The sequence below is a fragment of the Mya arenaria genome, chromosome 5 (assembly GCF_026914265.1).
Source record: "Mya arenaria isolate MELC-2E11 chromosome 5, ASM2691426v1".
In the NCBI taxonomy this organism is placed as follows: Eukaryota; Metazoa; Mollusca; class Bivalvia; order Myida; family Myidae; genus Mya; species Mya arenaria.
The window spans coordinates 10,916,444-10,939,847 of record NC_069126.1 but is presented as its reverse complement, the minus strand read 5'-3'; the positions used below and the strand labels follow the sequence as shown (position 1 = coordinate 10,939,847).

Below are 23,404 nucleotides of genomic sequence, written 5' to 3'. Positions count from 1 at the left end.
GTTACATCAGTAGAAGTAGTTTGTAATGTTTTTTATTATATCATTAATTAAATGTAGTGTTTTCGCTTGTATAAATTTATTGATCTAAGTTTAAATTGATTGCCAGTGAAGTGTATTATTGCACATAATTAAGATTCCCAAATGTTTTAAGTCATTAAGTTTAACTGCTTAATAAAATTACTACGCGATTAACTTGCAGCGGACTTAAACATACAAATTTTTTAGTATGGAAACCATCGATCCGAGGTTGTTTTCGTAAAAAATGGCCGAGGTGTTCCAAATGAATGACAAAGCATACATTTGTTTGTGCAGCAGAGGTACCATGTAACTAGTAAAACTTTCCATTAGTTTATATAAGTTATTATTTTGCATAATTTCTAATATAAATCCCTAGTCAATATAATTACTGCTTCTTGATCAGTCAAGTTTGGTTGACGGTCAATAGTCCATAATTTTCTTGTCTTTCAAAGCTATTCTTTTGGTTTATTTCATACTCAGCTGATGAAAATTCAATATAATACTCATATTTATATCTAAAAATTAATGAATTTGTCTGGAAATAACACAACCAGGGCTAGTGATTTTGAGGTCGAAAAAAGTGAGGATAAAATCTAACAAAACCTGCCATGATAGAGGCATTTTTCTATTGCAATATGCTGAATCTAAATTATATGGCACAACAATATATTAATTTGATATTATCTGCATGCATTCAAACTTCCCTTTTGTCGGCAAAATTCCCTTGCAGTGAAAAGTAATATTGAATAAACCTGATCAAAGTCTAACTTTCTCTCATTAAAAATTACAGCATAACTGTTGTTTTTTTCTGGAAAATAAAATGGAACACAAAGCGCTTTCCCAATCAGAAAGGTCCTGACCCACTTCCAAAATCGCAGAGAAAAACCTAATGCAAAATATTTCATGCCATGTATTAAAACACTTATTGAGAGGATTGTTGGTCAAAACCGTTTATCCAGTCGGACTGCAAAGTCAACAAAATAACTTAAGGGTGAACAAATCCTTATAAGTGTTTATAATCAACCTTTTTTTTAAAAGCCCCGATATATAAAAAATTGAAATTTTAAGCAAGCCTGAAAACACATTTTACCATTGCATTTCGACCACTGATTGCCCACAATCTACCTTTTCCGACCCTGAGAGAATTCACTGTTGACCGAAGAGCCATTTCATAAGAGTATAATAGATTTTTTTTTTTTTATCAGGGTTTCCTGGTGTCAAATGTTACACTAGGTCTAACCAAACCATTGTTTGTTGCATGATTTTGAAAATTCTGAGGATTCTATTTTCATTCTGCAACTGCACTGCGCCAGTGTTAAAGCAACACTCTCACAGATTTACCATTTTTACAACTTTTTTTATTTTTTGTCTTGGAAACAGAATTTTGTTGCGTAAATATCTGCAAACCAATGATATAATGCACCAGTCAATTGAAACGACGCCCCCCCCCCACCCCCACGTCCAAGGGTATACTGAGGATAGCCGGGGAAATGGGCCGTGTTTTTACCTTTCATGAATGCGATGGTTTTGTCATTGCTTTAAATATAGCAGGGAATGGGCCTTACCTAGGGTCCCTGGGGTGCGGGGGCATTTGGCCGGGATTTTACCATCTATTTGTCCCCGCAGGGCAGGGATTTTAGCCGGAGTTGGCTGGACCAAAAGTCAAAATCCCCACTATTTCCCTGACCTAGGGGGCCGTGGTTACAATTGACTGGTGCATAAGTTTGCTGACAAAAGATCAGATCGCACATTTTCATATTTTCGTTCAAAAACTAATTAATGTTTTATTGCTTAAACCGTTACTAATGGTTTAAGAAAAAGCATAAAACATAAATTTCTGAACTTAAATATAAAAATCTGCAATCTAATTTTTTGTCAGCAGTCTAACATAACTTGTTTCCATGGATTTTCGGAAAAATTGGCTCGTTGACAAAAAACTAAAGTTGTCAAAATGTTCATTCTGTGAGAGTGCTGCTTTAAAAGAAAATGTCAAAACATATTACAAACTTACAAATAGGCAATTAAGGGCAATTCTATATATATGCTATTAATATTTCATTAATATTGTTTAAAAATTAACAACAAATAATTAAAATTGATAAATGACATCAATAAATTTCTAAGAAACAAAATTGGAAAAAATATCATTTTATATAGATCTAATAATATAATGTTATTTAAAAAAAAATATATAAATAAAAAAGCAATATCAAATGACTGAAGGGCCATATTTTAGTGACCAAGCTAAGTGACGATCACCTGTGGACACGAAGGTCCATGGGCATGGATCTGATTAGACTAAAAACTATTTTTTATCTTGAACGTGTCTACTTAGACAATACCTCGATTATATTTATGAGCTGATACTCGGTAGTCTGTGTTGTATCTGATGCAGTAGATACATTGAAAATGCATCGGATTAAAGTTACAAGAAAACGTTCAGTATTGGGGAAATGACATGCCGTCTGCTTAATTGACACCTTTTCCCGCCATAAGTCATGAGACTGATTTCCACATGCAATATTTTTTCGCACTCCGTCCGGATGGGCGGTCATTTCAAAACAAAGTTGTGTTTTTGCCCCTATTAATTGGCAATTATTTTAAATCTAATATGAGCAATGGCTCTTGCTAAATCTATATTAAAAGCAATTAGTTCATGCAACCTCACTGGTGTAGCAAACAACATAGAGGTATTGTTCATCACCTTTAAATCGAAAAGTCACATAAATTCGCGACAAAATGTCTACTAAAATATTCATTATTACTATAAAGGAATAATCCTTCTCAGTTTATATATGTTTCTTTGTGTCGATATTTTGTTATGAAATATTATTTTTATTGCCAATTTATTGCAGAAAGAAGATTCTTAAGTTGTGTATGTTGATAGCTTTCCGAGTATTTTTCCTGCAACTTAACCGTACCTGGTACTGGGTGTAGGATTTGTTTTTGGTCCTTGTCCGTACACATACCTGATCAATTGAAGCCTACAATAAAATTAATATTAACCAATAGAGTAGTGTATCAATTGTGTTTCATATAATGTGAATCATTAAAGCTTGATTCTTGTATAATATATGATATCTAAGTCTGGTTTTTCTATTGACTTTTGGGCAAAATTTCGGCACCATTCCAAACCTTAAAAGTATATATTTTCCCCCAATTTCTGTGTCAAAATAATCCTCTGGGTTGTCCTGTTAAAATACCAGTGAATATAATGCGAATGTTATTGTCTATACCAATAGGCGAGTAGTTCTTGGACCCGTTTTGAAGTGTAACCGATATATTCTCCTGATTATTTCTGAGTAAACATTATTGATGATAAATTTCAGCTCTTCTGTAAAATAATAAAAAATTAAATTGAATAAAAAAAAATATATGAATTAAATATTTAAATACTATTTTTATAGGCTTAGAATGAGGTGTTCAAAAGGGGTCAAATTTTAGGTTGACAGAAGAAGTTCTTTGAAGCCTTCTGAAATAAACAACAAAACCAGAAAGCCTGCAATGCCGCTCGTTTTTATTTATTCTGTTTTAATGGATTTTCTTTTATTCTCATTAGGATGTTTTGAAAGGAGATGTTACTGCACTGGACAACAAAGTGCTTCAAAATCACATTTCATGCATACAGACATGGATGCATGCCCTTGTTTCTCATCTGGCAAGTGTGTGTGAGAAAAGGAGATTGGCTCAAGCACTTGAAATTTCCGTAACCTGTAGCAAATACTACACAAAATATATGGACCATGTTCCCCCAGACAAAGCCAGCCTCGTGCCACAACTGTTGTGCAAAATTGTGGAAGGTGTAGCACAGTCAAAGGTTTGAATTTTAAATCATCCGAACACTTTCTCAAGTTCCTTAAATGTTTTAGGAATTAATTAAGTAACAGATTGAGGTATTCAAAAATAAGTTAAAGATTTGGTTGATGTGTAATGTAATATTTGGCTAGAAATAAACCTTAATGCCAAAAAGAGATCAAGTTTGTTTCTTTTAGAAAACACCAGCTTTTCCAAACAAAATTGTTTAGGTGTCCAATTTTATTTTATTAAAAAACAACAACACTTAAATATTTAAAAAAAATATATAAAAATGGGTGTTTTGTTTCACATAAACTTGGGAAAAAAGATTGTTTTAGCAACTAGAATTAGGCAGAATTTCAGCAACTTTTAGTCAGAAAAAAACACACCTTGATTTAATTTTTGTTACTGGCTTTTGAATTTATACTTCAGGAACACATTGTTGCCACCTTAAAGCTGTCCGAAGATCTAATAGTTATGTTGGAACACTATAATGTATACAGGAAATTTGAAAGTGGTTCATCTTTCTTGTTCGCCTGTTTGTGGAATGCCTCTGTCGCTCTCTTCAAATCTGGCTGTTCAGGTTTGTATTGGTTTAGAGCCTGTATTATATAAAAAAAATACTTCTGGTTTTTGTTACCTACCTTTCTACAAAATAGGCACCCAACCCTACAGTTTTAATAGTCCTTCAGTTAAAAAAATGTAAATGTAAAAAAATATAACAAAACAACTGTGTGGTTTATGCACCAGTCAACTGTCACCACAGCCCCCCCAGGTCTGGGGAATAGCGGGGACTTTGACTTTCGGTCCAGCCAACCCCAGGTAAAATCCTGTGGGGACGAACTGATGGTAAAATCCCCGCCAAATGCCCCTGCACACAAGAGACCCTAGGTAAGGCCCATTCCCCGCTATCTTTTGCGTGAAGACAAAACCACCACATTCACCCGGTACTGCGGGGCCACCTGAAAGGTAAAAACACTGCCCATTTCCCCGGTATCCCCCGGACCTGGGGGGGCAGTGGTTACAATTGACTGGTGCATTAATATGTAGTTTAAAAAGTTTTTTAAATGCCATTCCCCAATGATGACAACAACTTTTTAATATTTACCTAAAGAATCATATTTTTGTTTAATTCTTCATACCCTTCCTGTTTTTTTAAAAAGATTTAGTCATAACTTCACAATGTTTTTGTTTTTTTTGGCCTTTTCCTCTAGGATATCAAGTTAACACCTAGTCAAAAATAGTACAGGTATGTACCTTCTGGATACCAAGGTGTTCACCAAGCCAGACAAGTACAGTTGGTTTTCTCTGAGTACTTGAGTTTATCGAACAGCACCATTTTCTTTTGTAGCATTGCCGTAATAATACTGTTTTAGATTTTTGTTTAAAATCTTTAAATAAAATAAACTTAATCAATTTTATTAAAAAAAGAAAAGAATGCACCATTTATATTTCAGAAAATGATTTTCTGAATGAACTCCAGCTGAGAAAATGTGCAGTCACTTTCTTGATGCAGTGCTACGGAGAGCATAGCAAAGCTTTGGAGAAGGTTTCTCGTGTCACTGCATTTTATCACAAGAACGTGAAAGAACACCCAGAGTGGGCAACCACTTCATCTATAGAGATTGTTGTGGATTTTTTTGAAGATTTATTTTATACAGCCAAAAGATCGATAGCGGATTCAGCCGGTATTGAAGAGGAACAGGATGAGATAAGAGTTTCGGCTCTCGGCTTAGAAGTGAACTTTGTGGATTTTTGTTTGAAGGTATCGGAAGTAGAAAGAGCAGAAAATATGATCTCAAATCAGTCCGAGAAATTTAACCATTCACTTATGCCCCTATTGACAAGAGTTTTAAAGCTGTATGTTTCCTTACACAAACTAGGAGAAAACAGTTCATCATCATCAGATTGCAAACTTGGCTTGGATTTGGAAAACCTTGGTACTGAAATAGGACAATTTGCTAAGGAGAAACGTCTTTTTGAAGAGGAGTACGTGCTAGCTCTGTGTTTAACACAGATAGTACAGAATTGTGGTCGTAAAGTTTCGAAACGATTTGCATCTGATCTGACAGGCATTAAAGATCTGACCTATTTTATAAAGCAAGCACAGTGTGTTGTGGGAAATTGTGTGGAACACTTTGAAAGAATTGGTCAAGCAGATAAGGCGGATGATGACATGGTGTCTAAGCTACAAACGTGGAGCTGTCAACTGTACTTCAGAAGGCTGCAGATGCTCATGACTCTCACACTAGCCACAGGTGCGAATATTTTTACCTAGGGCCTAAAAAAATATCCATTGTTCAGGTTACCCGACATTACACATGTACCTACGAAATAGGTGCTGACCCTGCTGATTTTATAGTCAGTTGGTAAAAAAAGTTAATTATGTGTTCTAATATGTAGTTTAAAGTATTTAAAGCTTTTTACAGGAAATAACTTTAACACCAAAAGTTCTCAAATGATGACAATATCATTCTTACATAAAGCCATGTAAAAAAACTGAAAAAATAAAAAGTCTACCGGTACCTACCCTTCTGTTTTTGAAAAGGATGTTACCCTAACTGAACCATTATTGTTTAGGCCTAGCCAAAACAAAGCTCCTCCAATGACAAGGTGCATGAATCAACAGAAAATTGGATTTATAGAGAAATGTTTTAGAAAATATGTTCAAAGAAATTTAATTCCAGAAACAGTTGTAACAGTAAGGTCAAACAAAACAACGTTACTATGGTTATTGTTACATGCTGATAATAACAAACAGGCTAGGTCGCTGAGGATTTTTTTTTATTTTGAAAAAATATTTTATCATTATTCAATGAATTGTTTACATACAAACACATCCTGACATTGATGTTGCTAAGAAAGTAACACAATACATGTAATCAGTATATCGTTGTACAAACAAAAGTGCCACATAATTTATATTTCAAATAATAAAATGTAATATTAATGATTGGCATCACTTAAAAAAATGGTCATTTTGGAAACCATATCTACAACATTTTACTTATTTGGCCTAAGTTTATTCATGTAAATTGTTTACAGATCAAATTATAGATTCAACAGGCAATCATTCTCGTTCTCTCTTCAGCACTCTTGTTTGTTATTTGCATTCTTATTTTATATTCAATTACCTTCTTGTGATTTTAGCAATCGTCAGACTTTCTTTAATGCTAACATGGGTATACTTATTCCATTTATTATCTAGAAAAAAGCAAGGAGGAAGGGGAAGCTAGTCAAGAATTTCTCAAGACCTTCTGGTTGTTCGAAGAAAGTCTGAACAAGTATAAAATGCTTCCAGCGAGTTACATAAACTCGTACAGACAGAACATAGGTGAGACCCATAACACATTAAATTGTATCGACCACACAGGTGAGACTAAATTTAATAAACTTGTACTGGAAGAACACTGATGATACTGGATCACATGTTCATGTACCCATGGACCACCGGACCACCAGTGGAACTAATTCACAACAAAAAAACGTACCAAAAGAAAAAGGTAAGACTGAACACATAAACTTGTACCGACAGAACACAGCCTCAGATGAGACTTATCACATGAACTCATACCAACAGTCTCTGGTGAGACTAATTCACATAAACTCGTATCATCAGGACACAGGTAAGACCGAACACAAAGTCATATACTCGTACCAACAGGACACAGGTGAAACTGATTCGCATTAACTTGTACCAACAGAACACAAGTAAGACGGAACACATTCACTTGTACCAACAGAACACAGGTGAGACTTATTTACATAAACTTGTACCAACAGAACACAAATGAAACTGATTCACATGAACTCATACCAACAGAACACAGGTAAGATTGAATCACATAAACTCCTACCGACAGAACACAGGTAGAACTGAACACGTTGATTTGTACCAACAAAACACAGGTAAGACCAAACACATTAACTCATAAGATCACATGTAAGACTGAATCACATAAACTCATAGAGCACAGGTGAGTGTTAATGACTTGATATATTTATAGCGATAGTAGGCAAGATGATTTAAGGCCCTTGACATCTTGAATGGGATGTTTACATAAAAAATTGTTAGGCTTTCTGATTATTGGGTCATATTTTATTTTGACCACTAGGGCATCGATTTCCCTTGTCCATTAAATAAGCCATTTAAAACAGGAGCAACATTCTCTATATATATATTGTAGAATTTAATAGGCAAAGAGACAAACAAAATAGTCTAGCTTGATCCCCAAAGTCAGAAGCCTCAATTTGGATAAACATCAATTTAAACCAATTGGCACCAATGGCAATCAGGACTGAGCAAGAATGTTTCTGAATGTATATGTATATTTGTCTTTTCTATTTGCACAGCTGAGTGTTTGATGGCACCCATGGCAAACCATGCAAGTGTGTACAACCAGTATTCTAACCAGGCCATCTACTGTAAAATCAGTGTCAACCAGATGGGGAAATGTGGCAAAAAGGTATTCCCCTTTCTAGGCAGTGTGAATGCAGCTGGTTTTAATTATACCCCCACAAACGAAATTTGAGGGGGTATATATGAGTGAGCTTGTCGGTTGGTCGGTCTGTCAGTTTTTATGGTTTCCAGACGATAACCCATGAAAGGCTGGACAGATTTAAAAAAAATTGGGTACACAGGTGTAACATCAGAAGATACAGGTCAAGTTCGATATTGGGGCTGGTGGGGCCAAGGTCACGGTCACTGTTACTAAAAATAGAAAAACGATTTTAGGTCGATAACTCATGAAAGGCTTGACAGATTTGAAAATATTTTTGGTACACAGGTGTAACATCAGAAGATACAGGTCAAGTTCGATATTGGGGCTGGTGGGGCCAAGGTCAAGGTCACTGTTACTAAAAATAGAAAAACGGTTTCCGGATGATAACTCATGAAAGGCTTGACAGATTTGAAATTTTTTTGGTACACAGGTGTAACATCAGAAGATACATGTCAAGTTCGATATTGGGGCTGGTAGGGCCAAGGTCAAGGTCACTGTTACTGAAAAAGAAAAACGGTTTCCAGACGATAACTCATGAAAGGCTAAACAGATTTGAACAATTTTTGGTACACAGGTGTAACATCAGAAGATACAGATCAAGTTCGATATTGGGGCTGGTAGGGTCAAGGTCACTGTTACTAAAAATAGAAAAATGGTTTCCAGACGCTAACTCATGAAAGGCTTGACAGATTTGAACATTTTTTGGTACATAGGTGTAACATCAGAAGATACAGGTCAAGTTCGATAGTTCCTTCAAAAACTAAATGAGCAAATATTTACCTTAAAAGTAATTGACACTTGGAAAGATGAACAAACAAAACAAATCCAGCATGCTTCATTTGAACCAGATGCCAGTGGAATACCAGCAGAACTTAAGTATGGCATATTTGCCACAGTAGTGCTTACTACAAATATTGACCTGTCAGATGGACTTGTTAATTCGGCTACAGGAACAGTCCCGGGATTTATTCCCAGGTGGATAAGGATGCATTCAAGCCCAAATATGTACTTGTAAAATTTGATGATGATCGTGTTGGAAGAAAAGCTCGTGAATGCTCTAGATGTCTTATTCCAGAAGAGATCAGGTAGAACATCAGCTAGTTTTTCTTGTCAGCAGTGTAACTTCTAAATTACTCAACAGATTTAAATAAAACAATACATGCATGATAAAAGAAGATGCAGTGTGCAGTAACCTTGGAGTTATGGCCTCTTTTCAAAGGAATGGTTTGCCATTCCTGTGTCCAGGCGGCATTTGGGGGTATTCGTCACTCCTGTGACAGTTCTAGTTATTATTGTCAAATAGAACTTTATGTGGATACCGTTTTTAGCTGGATATTGGACCAAAATCTCTACAAAAACTGTCTATTATTGGATATTCAGTCTGTCTATCATGAGATATTCAGTCTATATTTAATATATACAAATTTATTTAAGCTTGATTGTGAAGAAAGCTGATACATGTAGCTTATAGACTCAACTCTCGAGTCCGTTTCCTGGGCAGAAACCAGTCCAGTGTCATTTTTGAGAGGCCATGAGAAAGTACCCCTGGTTGGGATCAAACCCACGACCTCTTGGGTGAGAGGTGGACACCAATACTACGTGACCTCTCTCACCCCTAGTTCCAATCTTGATTAAAATTTTCATTTTTTTTTAAATGGGAGCTGAAGTATTCAGTCAAAACAAATGATACAAGCTGAATTCGCAAACAGGACTAAGTATTGGGTTCAAATTTTGGCCTTAGTTAAAAATAAATTACTCATGAATTCCTAAAGAATGAAGCATCAACACTTTTTGATGTATGTATAGTGCCAATTTTTTGCTATTTCCTACTATGATTTATTTTCTAGGCAAGCCTGCAAATGTACGAAATGCAGGTTCTTGCTACAGAGAAAGGACGTAAATGGTTAGAGGGAAGTACGTTAGCCGTTGAAACATTGATGGCTTACCCAGCAGGCCTCACAACTGTCACATACTGCTGGGCTAAGCTAAAATTGAGCGCAATTTCCTTGGAGCAGGATGAATTCAGGATGACGTAAGATAAAGAGGGATTTATTGTCAGTTTTCCATTTTCTTTTTACTGTACCGGCTTGGGTTTGCTCCCCACTAAAACCAGTGGTCGAAATTAACACAAGCCCGCAAGCCCTGCACTTGTAATATGTATTCCGGGCTTGCTCAAATTCTGAATAATATATATAGCAGGCTTGTTAAAAAAATTGATGCCAAGCAATAGTATAAGAATTCGGGTTTGTTCATCCTAAAGTCCAACTTCGATGACAGCTAAAACCAGTTGTTTTTTATATTTAATTGTATTTTTTTCTGTAATTTCATCATCAGAGTAAAATAATTATATAGTGTGTTCATATGCATTACCGTGAAAAAAACAATTTTGATCCAAAAACATGAGCGAGTCTCTTTAAACATTTATGAGATCTCCTACTTGATATGTTTTGTTGTTGACCAATAAGAATAAAATATGTAGAGAAAAATGGGCAGTGTATTGTGTTTTACAGGACCTTTTTATCAGCTGTGAAAAGCGTGCACGAATCCCTCCCTGGTAGCTTGACGGAGAAAGACGTGTTGTTTGCTGAGTACCGGAATCTCCTGCAGGGAACCAAGTAAGAGAAGTAACATGCAACAAATGAGAATATATTAAACAATTTCAGTGTTTAGAAAGGAACTCTTCAGCATTAGACAAGTTTGTTGTCTTTATCAAGGCACATTAATGCTAACAATTTATTACCAAGAATTCATCAAACTCTTATCAACTCCTACTATGAATTATGTATTCAAAAGCATATTTTTTTAATACATGCCATTTTTCTAGGGCTCATGACAAGACAGATATATATAAATAACTGTGGGTCAATTGCTCAGAACTCTGGAATTTTAATGGATATACTCGTGATATTCTGTATTTGAGACAACTGATTCACAGTGTGTGTATACCACATGATAAATTATGTCATATATGCTACGTCGGAAGGCAACATTTTGCTTAAGATAAAGACTTAAATCAAAGATAACTTTTTTTTACTTCACCATTTTAAATAAAACAAAGGGCAGTCTATGCCACTTAAAAAGCCACGCCTTCGTTCTATTACCGGAGTTTCATAAGGTGATTACTTTTATCAAACACTTCGACAGACCTGTTTCCAAAATAATGTTTGACAGTGCTCTGTCAGACGGCCGTATTGTGAAAAGGTTTGTCGAAGTGTTGTAAGAAACTAAACTTTCAATCAAACTCTGGTAAACGACTGAAGGCAGGGCTCCGTAAGCGGCATAGACTGCACTATGTTTCATTTAAAATGGTGAAAAAAATAGGAAAGTAATCTTTGTTTAAAGTCTTCATTCGAAAAACAAAATATTGCCTTCCGACGTAGCATTTATGATGCAATTTATCACGTGGTATAAACACACTGTTTCAGCTGTACATGTTTATATTTAAATATGTGAGCACATAATCAAATATTTCATGTTTAAAAGTTAACAACAATGTCATTAATCAAGTTTGTTTGCAAAGTTCCAAAAAAATCTGCCCAGTATTAACTAAAAATAGATGATCTCATTGGTCATGCAGTCAGTGCTTGCTTTATCCGTGTTTCAGGCGAAACTTTGAAGCCGAGTTCTACGTGCTGTCTGAATGCCTTGACATTGAACTCTTGGACAATGAGCGAGCTGAGGTCTTGATCGAAGTAGCAGAGAGCATGTTGGTTAATGGCACATCATATAAAGACAGGTGATGACAATATTTACTAGCAGCCATATTTTTTGGTCGCAGTTCTGTTTGAATCATACTATAAATAAGAACTAAGACATTTAAGGGCTATTCCACCCCTAGAAGGCACTATCAAATAGGACCATCCCCTTAAGTCTGTTTTATTTTGTACTGATGTCCTTATCTTTAGCTGAAGGCCTACTATTCCATGAAGAAAATGGTGGAATGGCACAATCTCTGAATGTGTAAAATTTGACACCTGACATTTACACGGTGATGATGCAAAGCGGATTCTTTCCGTCCACATTTTTCATTTGCTGGTTCTATCCGGCACCGATGTGGATACTATCCATAACATCGCAACAAAGTTCAGTACATCTCAGTATTTTCTTCGCATTGTTACTGTTATCGTTTTGGATTTAGGAAAATATCTTCTTTTTAAAGAATGACCATATTATTAGTGAATGTAAATCTATTTCTATTTAAGGGATGTCGTGTCAAATTAACCAAAAACAATGAAGAAATTGTACATGAAAAACGTAGGCGACGAGCAGAAACAGTGTTTTTTGTTTCTATTTTTGAAATATTACTTATTCTAACATATTATATGAATGCATAGCAGTTTTATCCTTAGAATCATGCTTCAAGTTAAACTAAATTCATTGTTTTATCGGGTTTTAAGAACTTTTTTTCGATTTAACACGGCAACGGAATCCAGGGTTTGTGGTCACCGGATTCTACTGGCACGTTACATGTTATATTGTTTTGGAGTCTGTAAGTTAGAGGCTAGAGGATTGTGTGTGTATTTAGTAAGGGTATACTCTGGTATGCTCGACCGAATAAAGGGTTGGGCCTAGAGTAGGCTGAAAAAGAAAAATCTGTGTTTATTGTAGCAGTCTCAAACGTAAAAGAAGGGTCGTGACACTTAGGTCAAATATAACGTTTGCAAAACATATATTTATCATATACTCGAAGGCACTCCCTGTTCGGGAGTGGGGGTGCTAGGTATATCAGGTTGCCTTTTACACATGCAGAAACAATTCTTTAGTCTAAGTCTGATACTTAGAAGTGTATTTAAGGTATTAGTTTAACTCACTGCTCATTTGTGTCGCAAATATGGCATGAGTTCTATATTCATAAACATTGTTACTGTAATTATATAATCATGATGCCTTTTCCTGATATAGGAAAACAGTCATTAAAAGGGAAGATGAATTAAAATTATGCAAAATAAAAGTAATCAATAAAAGTGTGTTATTGTATGTGGGGATGAATTATTTTAGTTTACAGATTATGGCCCAGGGAGTATTGCAATGTAGAAATTGTACAAGTCTCGTGCATGCCTTTATATTTGCCCGTGCACATGCGCATGCATCAGCTTCTAGATTCACGTAATAAAGCCAATTAATGACTAAATGGATAGTAGTTAAAACTAATCAACAATTTGTTTCTTTTCAGGACTTTTGTTAATTAGCAACTATGCTCCAAAAATAACGGTCTTGTTGCAACAATCGAAACCAAACAAAAAATAATCATTTGTTTTCAGGCAACAGCAAAGAAGCATTAAGTTATTATTTACTTTAAATAGTATAAGCAAATAATTCTCAAGACTTTGTAACTCTCATATGTGAATTAAGGATTTTGGATTTTGCTCCATATTTATTCATACAAGATGATCTAATCCCGTATCTTAAGAGTAACAAGTTATTAGTATATTTTGTTGTTTATGTCATTAGAATGCCTGGGAATGATATATTTGTTGATTTGATCTTCTTTTCCGGCTGAAAACAAACAAACAAAAAAAAGCAATTTCAAATCTTGGATAGAACCTGGTGCGAGTGTCAAAATATATCCGGTGCCCAAATTTCTATACAACTACTCATAAAAGATAGAATCCAAAGCTCCGCTGAACCGACAAGGGAGGACTTTATTTCCACTTTTTATCGCAAAGAGTATATACAGAAGCAAGAAATTAAACTACCGGTATACCTACTTCGATACATTATTTGAAAAGATAAACGTAATTATCAGGATGTAAATAGATGAAAGTAAGAAAATATTAAGGTTTCGTTTGCATGCTATTTGCTGTCAGAATTATGATCGCTGTTTTATTTTCATTCGTTTAGATGAATAAAAAGATATGGGGCTTTCATTTTTGTGTTTGTTTGTCGATAGTTGATGGAGTTATTCTTTAGGTATAAAACCACAAACATAATTACAGCACTTGTTGTTATTTTCACCGATTTACAATTCGGCATTCCACTTTTTAATGTAAACACGACGGAGAGAATATGCATCGTTGCCGGATAGAACCCGAAAATGAAAAATGTGGATGGAAAGAATCCGCTTTGCATCATCACCGTGATTTATATACTTCTGGTACCTTAACGGTCATCACTTTTGTAATTGATATTTAAATTAATTGTTTAAAAATTTCTCTGGGCAGGACAGGCATTTTTATAACACAGTTTTCTGTATATTTTAACTGCAAAGAGCTAAAAAATTTGTGTGTGAGTTTGTTAGGTGGTCAACAGGGCAGAGAAACTCTTGTTTCCTCCTCATTTCAAGAAAACACTCTTGTTCAAAACATTGTGCCAATGAGAGTGACTTAGCATTTTAGTTGAAATAACTTTCTTCACAATTGTTTTTAGATAAGTTAAAACAAACATTCTTTAATGGTTTTATTTTTGCAAATTTTCACAATTCCATCATGTTACTGACAGGTCAGTAGAAGATATTGCAGAAGAAGCTAAAATGCTGATTGGTGAGTCACCAACTGCTGAGATGAGCCTGCTCCTGGGACATTACTACTTTATAAAGTACCTCCTCCAACACAACGCAGACATCAATGATAAGGTATAATCTTTTTGCGGTGGATGAAATTACCATAAGCCGGCAAGCTCTGAACTGATTAAATACTTAAGCTCTGAACTGATTAAATACTTGTCTGCTCTATTTCTGGATTTCATCTGCTCTATTTCTGGATTTCATATAGCAGGGCATGTTAAAATGTTTAGCGCCAAGCACTAGTGTAACAATTCAAGCTTATTATCCAAAGGTCTTATTTCAATTTTTGTTCGCAGTCATGTTTTTAAAAAAATTAAAAAACTTTTGATAGTGTAGTAGTCAAAACTCTCTAATGGTTGGAGTTTTGAAGCCTAAACCAGTGGCACTTTCTCATGACGTCATAACAGACATCAGTATTGGTTTCTATCAAAAACACTGTTTGATTAAAATTCTATAAGCTATCAGCTTTTGTCGCAATCAAGTTTTATAAAAAAATAATTATTAACTAAAGTCTTTTAATTTTCATTTAACAAAACAACTCTTGCTGGTGCACTTGATGGAAATGGCAAACCGGTTTATATTTCAGTAACTGATTAAACGGTATTTGAAGTATCATTCTTGTGTTTGAAAACTTCAGACAAAGCAGGTTAAGCTTGATGTAGGGGTCGAGGGTGTCTCTATGTTTAACTCAAATCGCGAGATGAGGGAGCTAGTGCCACTTTCAACCCAGGAGAAGTACCTAGCAAACATCACAAAGGCCCTTGAGCTCTGGGAACAAGGCGCTAATCATTGGGCATCTACGCAAGGTGAGTGGAGAGTGGAGCATATTTCTTATTCTATAGTCATTCCCAACCCTAGTCTAGGGTTTAAGCCCGGTTATAAAAAGGACAGGGTGCTGCAGAAAAGGGACAGGGTGTTGAGGAACAAAAGGGTACATTGTATTGGGCAGTGAATAATTAAAGTATTATTAGGTTTCAACTATTAAATATGTAGAGTTTGTTAGAATTCTTAATCTTTTTTCATGTTGTAGTTTAAACGAATGAAATATTTGATTATCTTAAGGGCTATTCCATTCAAACATATAACCCCCGCTGAGAAGGCACTTTTAAAAAAAAAAATATATACCACCCTCCTATAGAAGCAAATTTACCCTTTCAGGACCCAAATAGCAAAAAAAGACTCCCACCCATAGTGTTGGGAATCGGTTGCAATTTTACTATCGATGATCGGTTCCACTCAAGTAACCGATTATCGATAGTACAATCGGTTTTTAAAATGCTAGATAGTACCTGAGTTGTAGTTTTATTCAGGTACAATATTAAACTCTTAATCATTATATGCATATACCTTATGTCTATGATTGAAGTTATTAAGTGTTGTTGTATAAAAAAAGTTCATTTCCTTGCGCATTGTGGCTTTCATCAGCCATATTGTTAAAGATAACATCTGAACACTTACAATTTTTTTTTTTTTCGATAATCGATTATAACTAAATACTATCGATTGTCGCCGATTTCAGGCCCAACCAATCGATTTTCGATTATAATCGATCATCGGAACATCACTACCCACCCATATACTATTTAAATAATTTCCTTCACTCGTGGGGTATATGTTTTACGGGAATAGCCCTATGCATTTAATTGTGCTCTTGTATAAAAAAATTAACAAAACAAAATCATTCACAAGCCCAGCTGGATTCAGCCTTGTTCTTATTTTCGATCCCTGGTTTAATGCCATATTTATGGTTTTCATGTGTCTTTTACAGCAGTATCCAAATACTTGCAACAACACTGGGAAGTCATCTTGCAGTGCGGCATACGACTCAACCTTCTGCTACAGGTGAGTTTCAGATTTCATTGCATTTTCATATTTTATCAGTATAATTTGCACAATATGGACTGGTCCATTTTGACTGGTGCATGGATAGTTGTATTGTAATGAAGAACATTTTATGTCAAGTTATTTCAGTGTTGTTCAGTTTAGCACAAAATGATGGAATCTTTTTAAGCTTGTCTGTTTTTTAGCAAGAAAACAGACATTTTTTGCAAGGAGTGGTGTCATTAGTTGCACTGTTGTTGGCTTGTTGCTTAACATACACATGTTGCCAACAACATTATGTACAGGAAGGCCTGTAACTCTGGCTACAATAATAATTGATTTATGCCCCTTGTTCCAATTTGAAGCATGGATAGACACATTGGAATTACTTTGTCAGGCAGCTGTAGTGTCTTTTGAATAACTTTGTGTAAATGTAGTCATTAAATTCATTAAGCTCTCATAGTATTATAATTCAATTTGTTACAGCCAGAGTTGGCTGTCCGGACAATGAGAGTAGCCCAGGGCATAGCATGCCAACAAAAACTTAAGAAGGGGGTTACGGAGACAACAATTCACCTGGCATCCAGTCTCATTCTGCAAGGGCAATATGCAGAGCCACATGATATCCTGTTTGGTCGTGGGCTAGATGAAGCAAACAAACAACTGCTGCTTGTCAGGGCTCAGTATTTTATGTACACAGGACAGGTAATGACAAAGATATATCAAAATATATTTTCTCTGCTTCTTTTATCTTTTTTGATGAAAGATCATGTTATTATACCCCAACAAACAAAGTTTGAAAGGAGTATATATATTGGAGTCACTCTGTGGTTGGTCAGTTTGTTGCAATTTACCATCTGGAGGATAACAGAAAACTACTGAATGGAATTTATTTTAACTTTCTATGAGGATAGAACATACTGGTAATGAGAGGAAGTGCAGTGTACAAGAACTGTAACTCTATTTTAGCTTATTACAGAGTAATTGCCCTTTGCTACTTTTTCATGTTTGGACCATAACTTTAAAACTTCTGGATGGAATTTAATTAAACTTTCATACAATGGTCAAGCACAATGAGATGAAGTGCAGTGTAGAGGAAGAATAACTATTTCACCTAATCACATGAGTTACTGTTCCTTTTTACTTTTTCTTGTCTGGAGCATAACTTGTTGATGGAATTTTATTAAACTTCATACAATGGTAAGGCACAATAATCCAAGGTCCAGTGTAGAGATGACAGATTGTAATTGTAACTTTTTGTAAGCAGTGTAACTTATAAATTACTATATGGATTTTAATAGTGCAACATTTCGTGGTCAAGCATCTTGAGTGGAATTGCAGTGTACAATAACCTCGAAGTTATGGCCTTTTTTCAAAGAAATAGCTTGCCATTCCTATGTCCAGGTGGCATTTAAGGGTATTCGTTACTCCTGTGACTGCTCTTGATAGTTTTCACTGCCCTTATTTTCACTGCAATATCAATATAGATTTTAGTTCCCATATTTCTTAGGTTGAAGTATATGAATAGTCATCACCAAAATGATACCAAGCTGTTGTATTTCTGACTTGATATAATCATCTTCATCATTACAGAATTCCAGCATTAAATGCCTTGTTTAAAAAAACACACAAAAAATACTAAAACTTAGTGAAAACAAATCACTTTATTTCAAGCCCCCAACCTTCTAAAAATGATGTGGGAAAATAACACTAAAATGCATAATTACCTGACATTTTTCAGAGAGAAAAGGCAGTTCAAAGTCTGGAAGGCTACCTTAAGGGGGACCAATCAGTTGGTACAACAGCAACCTTGTTTGATGGCATTGCACGTCGCCTTCTGTCCATGTGCCTGTGTTTTTGCGTGAATTCGATTACAGCAAAGACAAATGGCGTGAATTCAGACGGAGCAAAGACAGATGGAGTGAAGTCAGACATAAGGAGTTCAGACGGAACAAAGTTAGATGGAGTGAATTCAGATGGATTGAAGTTGGGCAAGGTTCAAGGGGTGGATGGATCAAACACAGCGTGTCATTTACTGAGTCTGGCGTACGAGGGCATGCACCAACATCTGTCTGTCTGTGACTGGGTGCTAAAAGGGCATAAAGACAAGAAGATGGGTTTGTTGATTTATGTGACACCATTGTATCTGAATTTTATCTTAGTGTTTTAAACTTGGGGGTCCTGTCACTCTGGTTTTAAGTCTTGTGATTATATGGGGTTACAATACATGGTTTACACTCAATGATGGGATATTTTGGAGGTCCCCAGGATTCACATTTAGTTTTAAATGGGAGTCCCTAGCTTGAAAAATTGAATTTGGGCGTTAGATAACATTGTAAATCCATCTGCTGACACATTGCTTAAATAAAGGGATTACTGTGAATAATGATTAGTAGAGGATCTTTATGGACATTGATTGACAAGTTTCTACAGGCGAAGGTCATTTGAATATGACAGTTTTCCAAGTTGGCCTATTTTGTTGAGATGGTTGCTTTTGTGATTGACTATCTGGGGAAAAACTTGGAATTTGGGTCCTTATTTTAAGAAGAAGGATGTTTATGTAAATGATATTTAGTAATTATGAGATGTTTGATAAACACGTATTATGTTGCAGACTTATGGTACTTCCAATATGAGCTCGTTCTGTCACTGTACCACTTGTGTCAGCTCTTCCGAATGGTGGGAATGCCTCGGGACGCTTTCTGCTTTCTTTCCATAGGAGTACGCCTCACCGCCCATCTCTGCCTTCCAGCCTGGTTTGTGGTGATATATATCATTTCTGTAAACAATTGTTTTTGTTTACATTTCAATATTTAGTCAATTTTAATCATCTTTGATTTACAATGGAGATTTTCTAGATCTGTGTGTCCGGAGGCATCTTTGTCACCGGCCTCATTATGTTAAACATTTAATGTATTTTCCTATATTTGATAATCATTCAAAATTTCTACATGAAAATAGCAGTACTTAAAACCATTTAAAATTGAAGATATTTTGAAACTTGGTGCACATGTTTACAATAACAATGTGTGCATGTGTTACAATTTACATAACTCAAGCTTAATTTTTATTGAGTTATACCCTTCGACCAAATGCTCTCATTAAAAAGATGATAGCTGTGTTGCATAACATTAATTGAGCAGTGTTTCCAACAAATCAACATTTCTACTGATTGTCTAAAACAATTAGATAACTTAAGTATTGTCATAATCTTAGTGTCATTGTTGTTGGCTCCTTCCTCTGCAATCAAAAACTAAAATCACCCATAGAGTTGAAAATATTCATGAAACTTGGTACACATGTTGACAGTTACAATATTCACATGTATAACCAGGCTTTAATAATTGTTAAGCTATGTCCCTTTATCAATGGAAAGAAACAGACCAGCATGCATCTTCTCTCTTGTTCTCTTCTTATTCATTTATTAACTGGTGATCGTATTTCGTTAGGTGCTGTCTCTTCTTAGCTGAGAAACTCCAGGTCCACGGAATGGAGGCAAACTTCTCCAAAGCAATGACGGTTTTAGATCCCATGTTTCGTGTGTTTGATATTAACACAGACTTCAGCTCGTTGGTGAATGAAGCTGAGGATGAGGGTAAAACTGCGGACGAAACTGAGAAAAAGGTGGAAAATACCTCCAAGACTCCGGCAAATAAGAATGGAGCTCAGAATCAAGGGAAAAAAGATAAAAGAACGCCTGAGAGAATAGGACATTGTACCGAGCTAAGCTTGGAGATCAAAGAGAAGCTCGAAAAGTTACAGCCACCTGATTGTAGCTGTTTGAAAGAGGTAGATAAAAAGAATCATTTGTGCTGCTCTGCTGTTGAGCATAGACTGTGTATAATCTCTGGAGTGACTCTAGCTGACTTCATGAAACAGGCAGGTCTACCACAAAAATCTGCTTCAATCTTAAACCATCTGAACAACTCCTATGACATTTTTAGAAAAGGTCCTTACTTGAATGCCAAACCATTTCTTGAAAAGGAAGAGGATACAAGGCAAGGCATATTGAATGGGAGAGGTTTTAAAAAAGATCAAGAACTGTTTTCATCCTGTTTAACAGCCACTTGCATCATGGCGGAATTGCATTTGAACAGCAAAGACTTCAGTGCAGTGAACAGTTTGTGGAAAATGACACAGGAACTTGACAAACAGGGATTTCTGACAAATGTTTTGCATGGAACAGTGTTGCTATCGCGACTGGCTCTCTGTGAGGCATCCAGTGTTCTTCTATCTCAGGTACGGAACAGCCAAGTGCAGAATTCCAAACTTCAAACAAACTTGGAAAGCATGATGACAGACATAGAGCCTCTTTCTTCCAAGAAAACTCTCTTTAATGAACCTGTAGAGGTTGATGATGTTGATGAAGCAAAAGAGGACAATGATACTGCTACTGCTGACAAAGCTACTCTTCAAAAGAAGGTCATGTTTGATGATGCAGCTAAGAAAGTGGAAGATGAAATAAAATCTGAGAAGAAAGATTCAGCATCTGTGAAAGCAGACATTGGTAAAACTACAGCTGCAAAAGTAAAGGCTACACCTCTTAAGCAGAAAAAAGTAGCTGATGTTTTGGCCACACCAAAAGTATATTCACAATTAGTGAATGTGTTTGCTAGTACAAAGAAAGTCAAACCAGCAGCTTCAAGTATTGCTCAAACCCCAGCCACAAGGATCAGAGACTTGAATGAACTCATTGCTAGTGATGATGAGGAAGATGTATTTTTCCCAAAGAAACGACCAATTACTCCGTCAGTATCCAAGTCGTTGAAAGCAAAGACTGAACCAAGAAACAGGACCATCAAATCAGAAAAATCAACTCTTCAAGGGACAAAAGCCAACCTGGCTTGCAAACTGAACTTCATATATCAGGATGATGATGGCAATGAGAGTGAAAAACAGGAAACAAAAGATTCAAAAAGAAAGTTTTTCAAAAGTAAGCATACAATACATGAAGAAAAAGAGCATGAAGAAGATAAAGAAATTACAGAAGTGAGCGAAAATATACAAGATGAGTTCACAGTTAAAAAAGATGTGTATGACATCAAATTAGAATTGTTCAAAGATATAAAAACCTCTCAACAGACTGTAAAGCCAGCTAAACAACCTTCAAAAGGTCGAAAAGGAGTGAAGAAGTCTGTGAATAAATCTGCTCAAGAAGCTGTGTCCATCATAATTAGTTCACCTGATGCTGATCCTTCAGAGGTTGTGGCAACAGATACAAACAGTGAAGAGAAAGTGACAACATCAAACACACAAAATGAAAACAGTATTAAAGATAAATCCAAGATTGAAATTGATGTGTATGACATTGAAACAGAGCTATCGCCAGCTGTGAAACAAAATCAGAAGTCAGTAAAGTCTGTGAAAGGATCAGCCAGAGCAGGGAAGAGAACTGTGAAGAAAAAAGAAACTGTAAAAGAGACTAAGGGTTTGGTTGACAGTGACACTAGCATTAGCTGTGAGACTGGCTCAAACAAGGGAAGCACTAAGAAAACAAAAGTCACCAAGAAAGCAGCTGCAAAAGAAACAATAAGTCAGTCAGAGCAAAAGAAGGCTGATAAAGAAAATAAAGATACTTTAAATGTTCCTGAAGCTGTTTCTGAAAAAAAGAAAGTAGTAAAACCGGTTAAAAGAGTAACAAGAAGTGCTAGGAGTAGGAAAACGGAGGAACCTGAAAGTGTTAGAATGCTTAACCCAGGCGCGGAGCTAGGTAAGGGGAATTTGGAATTGAGAACATTAGATGCTGAAAGTGATGTTGATCATCAAGATGCGAAAAGTAATGGAGATAGTTACATTGATCTTTGTATTGAAGGTGAAGAGGAATTATTAGATGATATATGTTTACCTAATATTGGAAATGAGATAGGATTAAGTCCTGTTGAAATTATTAGAAGTCATGTACATGGTGGTGGTAGAATTGACATGAGTTTGGAACCGGGAAAGGATATTGCACATGAATGTGATGAAATTGAAAGCATGAGAAGTGATGTAAAATCAGGTGGGAAAGCAGCAAGAGGAACATTAGCAAAAGCTAAAAAGGACACAGTAATCCGAAAAAGTGATAGAAAGAGCAAAGACAAGGTGAATTCAAATAAAAAAGTTGGTGCAGACAATCAGCATGATGTGGAAGATGATATAGGTGAGGATAGTAGTAGAGAAAGCATGAGAAGTGGTCGACTGTGTTCTACACAGGGTATGATGGAGAAACTGGGCTTTATGGAACTACTTGATGAAGGGGCCAATGCTGAACCATGTGTGGGTAAGTTTTGGTGTAGGGGTTTCAAGTTTAATTGAAAATTATCAGGAAAGGATTTGAAATTCCAAAGTTTTTTTAAAATATATGTAGAAAACAATTGTTTTATCAAAACTATGTGGCTGCAGAAAACAGAAGAAGGTAACTCTAATTATTAATATGATTAATTATGAGTATTACAAAAAGAAGTAGTTTTAATGAATTATGGAGAGTCCGAGGGGGGGGGGGAGCGGAAAGGCTCTATTTGCTACTTAACTTTATGTCACTTAAAACCTTGTTTCATTCACCCCCGATATGGAATAATAAACTAACCTTCAAGGTTTTTAACTGTGTTTGGGTTAGTTCATTCTAGCATTTTAGATGTGCAAAAAGAATATTTAGAGAATAGCAATGCTTTAAGTGAACCAGCCCCAAATGAAGTGTTTATATAACCTTTTATGTAAATCACAAGTCCATAGTTAACTTGATGAGTTAAACATAGAGTCAGAAATATATATCTTATTTTATGGCTAG

The 23,404-nt window shown here is 35.6% G+C and overlaps 1 protein-coding gene across 1 annotated transcript in view; it reads left to right on the top strand.

The window, feature by feature from the left end:
- Window positions 1-2,574: 2,574 nt before the first annotated feature.
- Window positions 2,575-23,404, top strand: part of LOC128236307 (uncharacterized) — a 30,697-nt gene continuing 9,867 nt past the window's right edge. Inside the window, exons 1-16 of the mRNA XM_052951209.1 lie at window positions 2,575-2,708; window positions 3,578-3,835; window positions 4,246-4,396; window positions 5,271-6,071; window positions 7,022-7,147; window positions 8,167-8,279; window positions 10,163-10,347; window positions 10,826-10,930; window positions 11,920-12,051; window positions 14,754-14,886; window positions 15,455-15,623; window positions 16,586-16,659; window positions 17,125-17,343; window positions 18,380-18,755; window positions 19,253-19,394; window positions 20,088-22,897. Of these exons, the coding sequence (XP_052807169.1) occupies window positions 2,637-2,708; window positions 3,578-3,835; window positions 4,246-4,396; window positions 5,271-6,071; window positions 7,022-7,147; window positions 8,167-8,279; window positions 10,163-10,347; window positions 10,826-10,930; window positions 11,920-12,051; window positions 14,754-14,886; window positions 15,455-15,623; window positions 16,586-16,659; window positions 17,125-17,343; window positions 18,380-18,755; window positions 19,253-19,394; window positions 20,088-22,897 (5,866 nt within the window). The 5' untranslated portion in view covers window positions 2,575-2,636. The remainder of the gene's footprint in view (window positions 2,709-3,577; window positions 3,836-4,245; window positions 4,397-5,270; window positions 6,072-7,021; window positions 7,148-8,166; window positions 8,280-10,162; window positions 10,348-10,825; window positions 10,931-11,919; window positions 12,052-14,753; window positions 14,887-15,454; window positions 15,624-16,585; window positions 16,660-17,124; window positions 17,344-18,379; window positions 18,756-19,252; window positions 19,395-20,087; window positions 22,898-23,404) is intronic.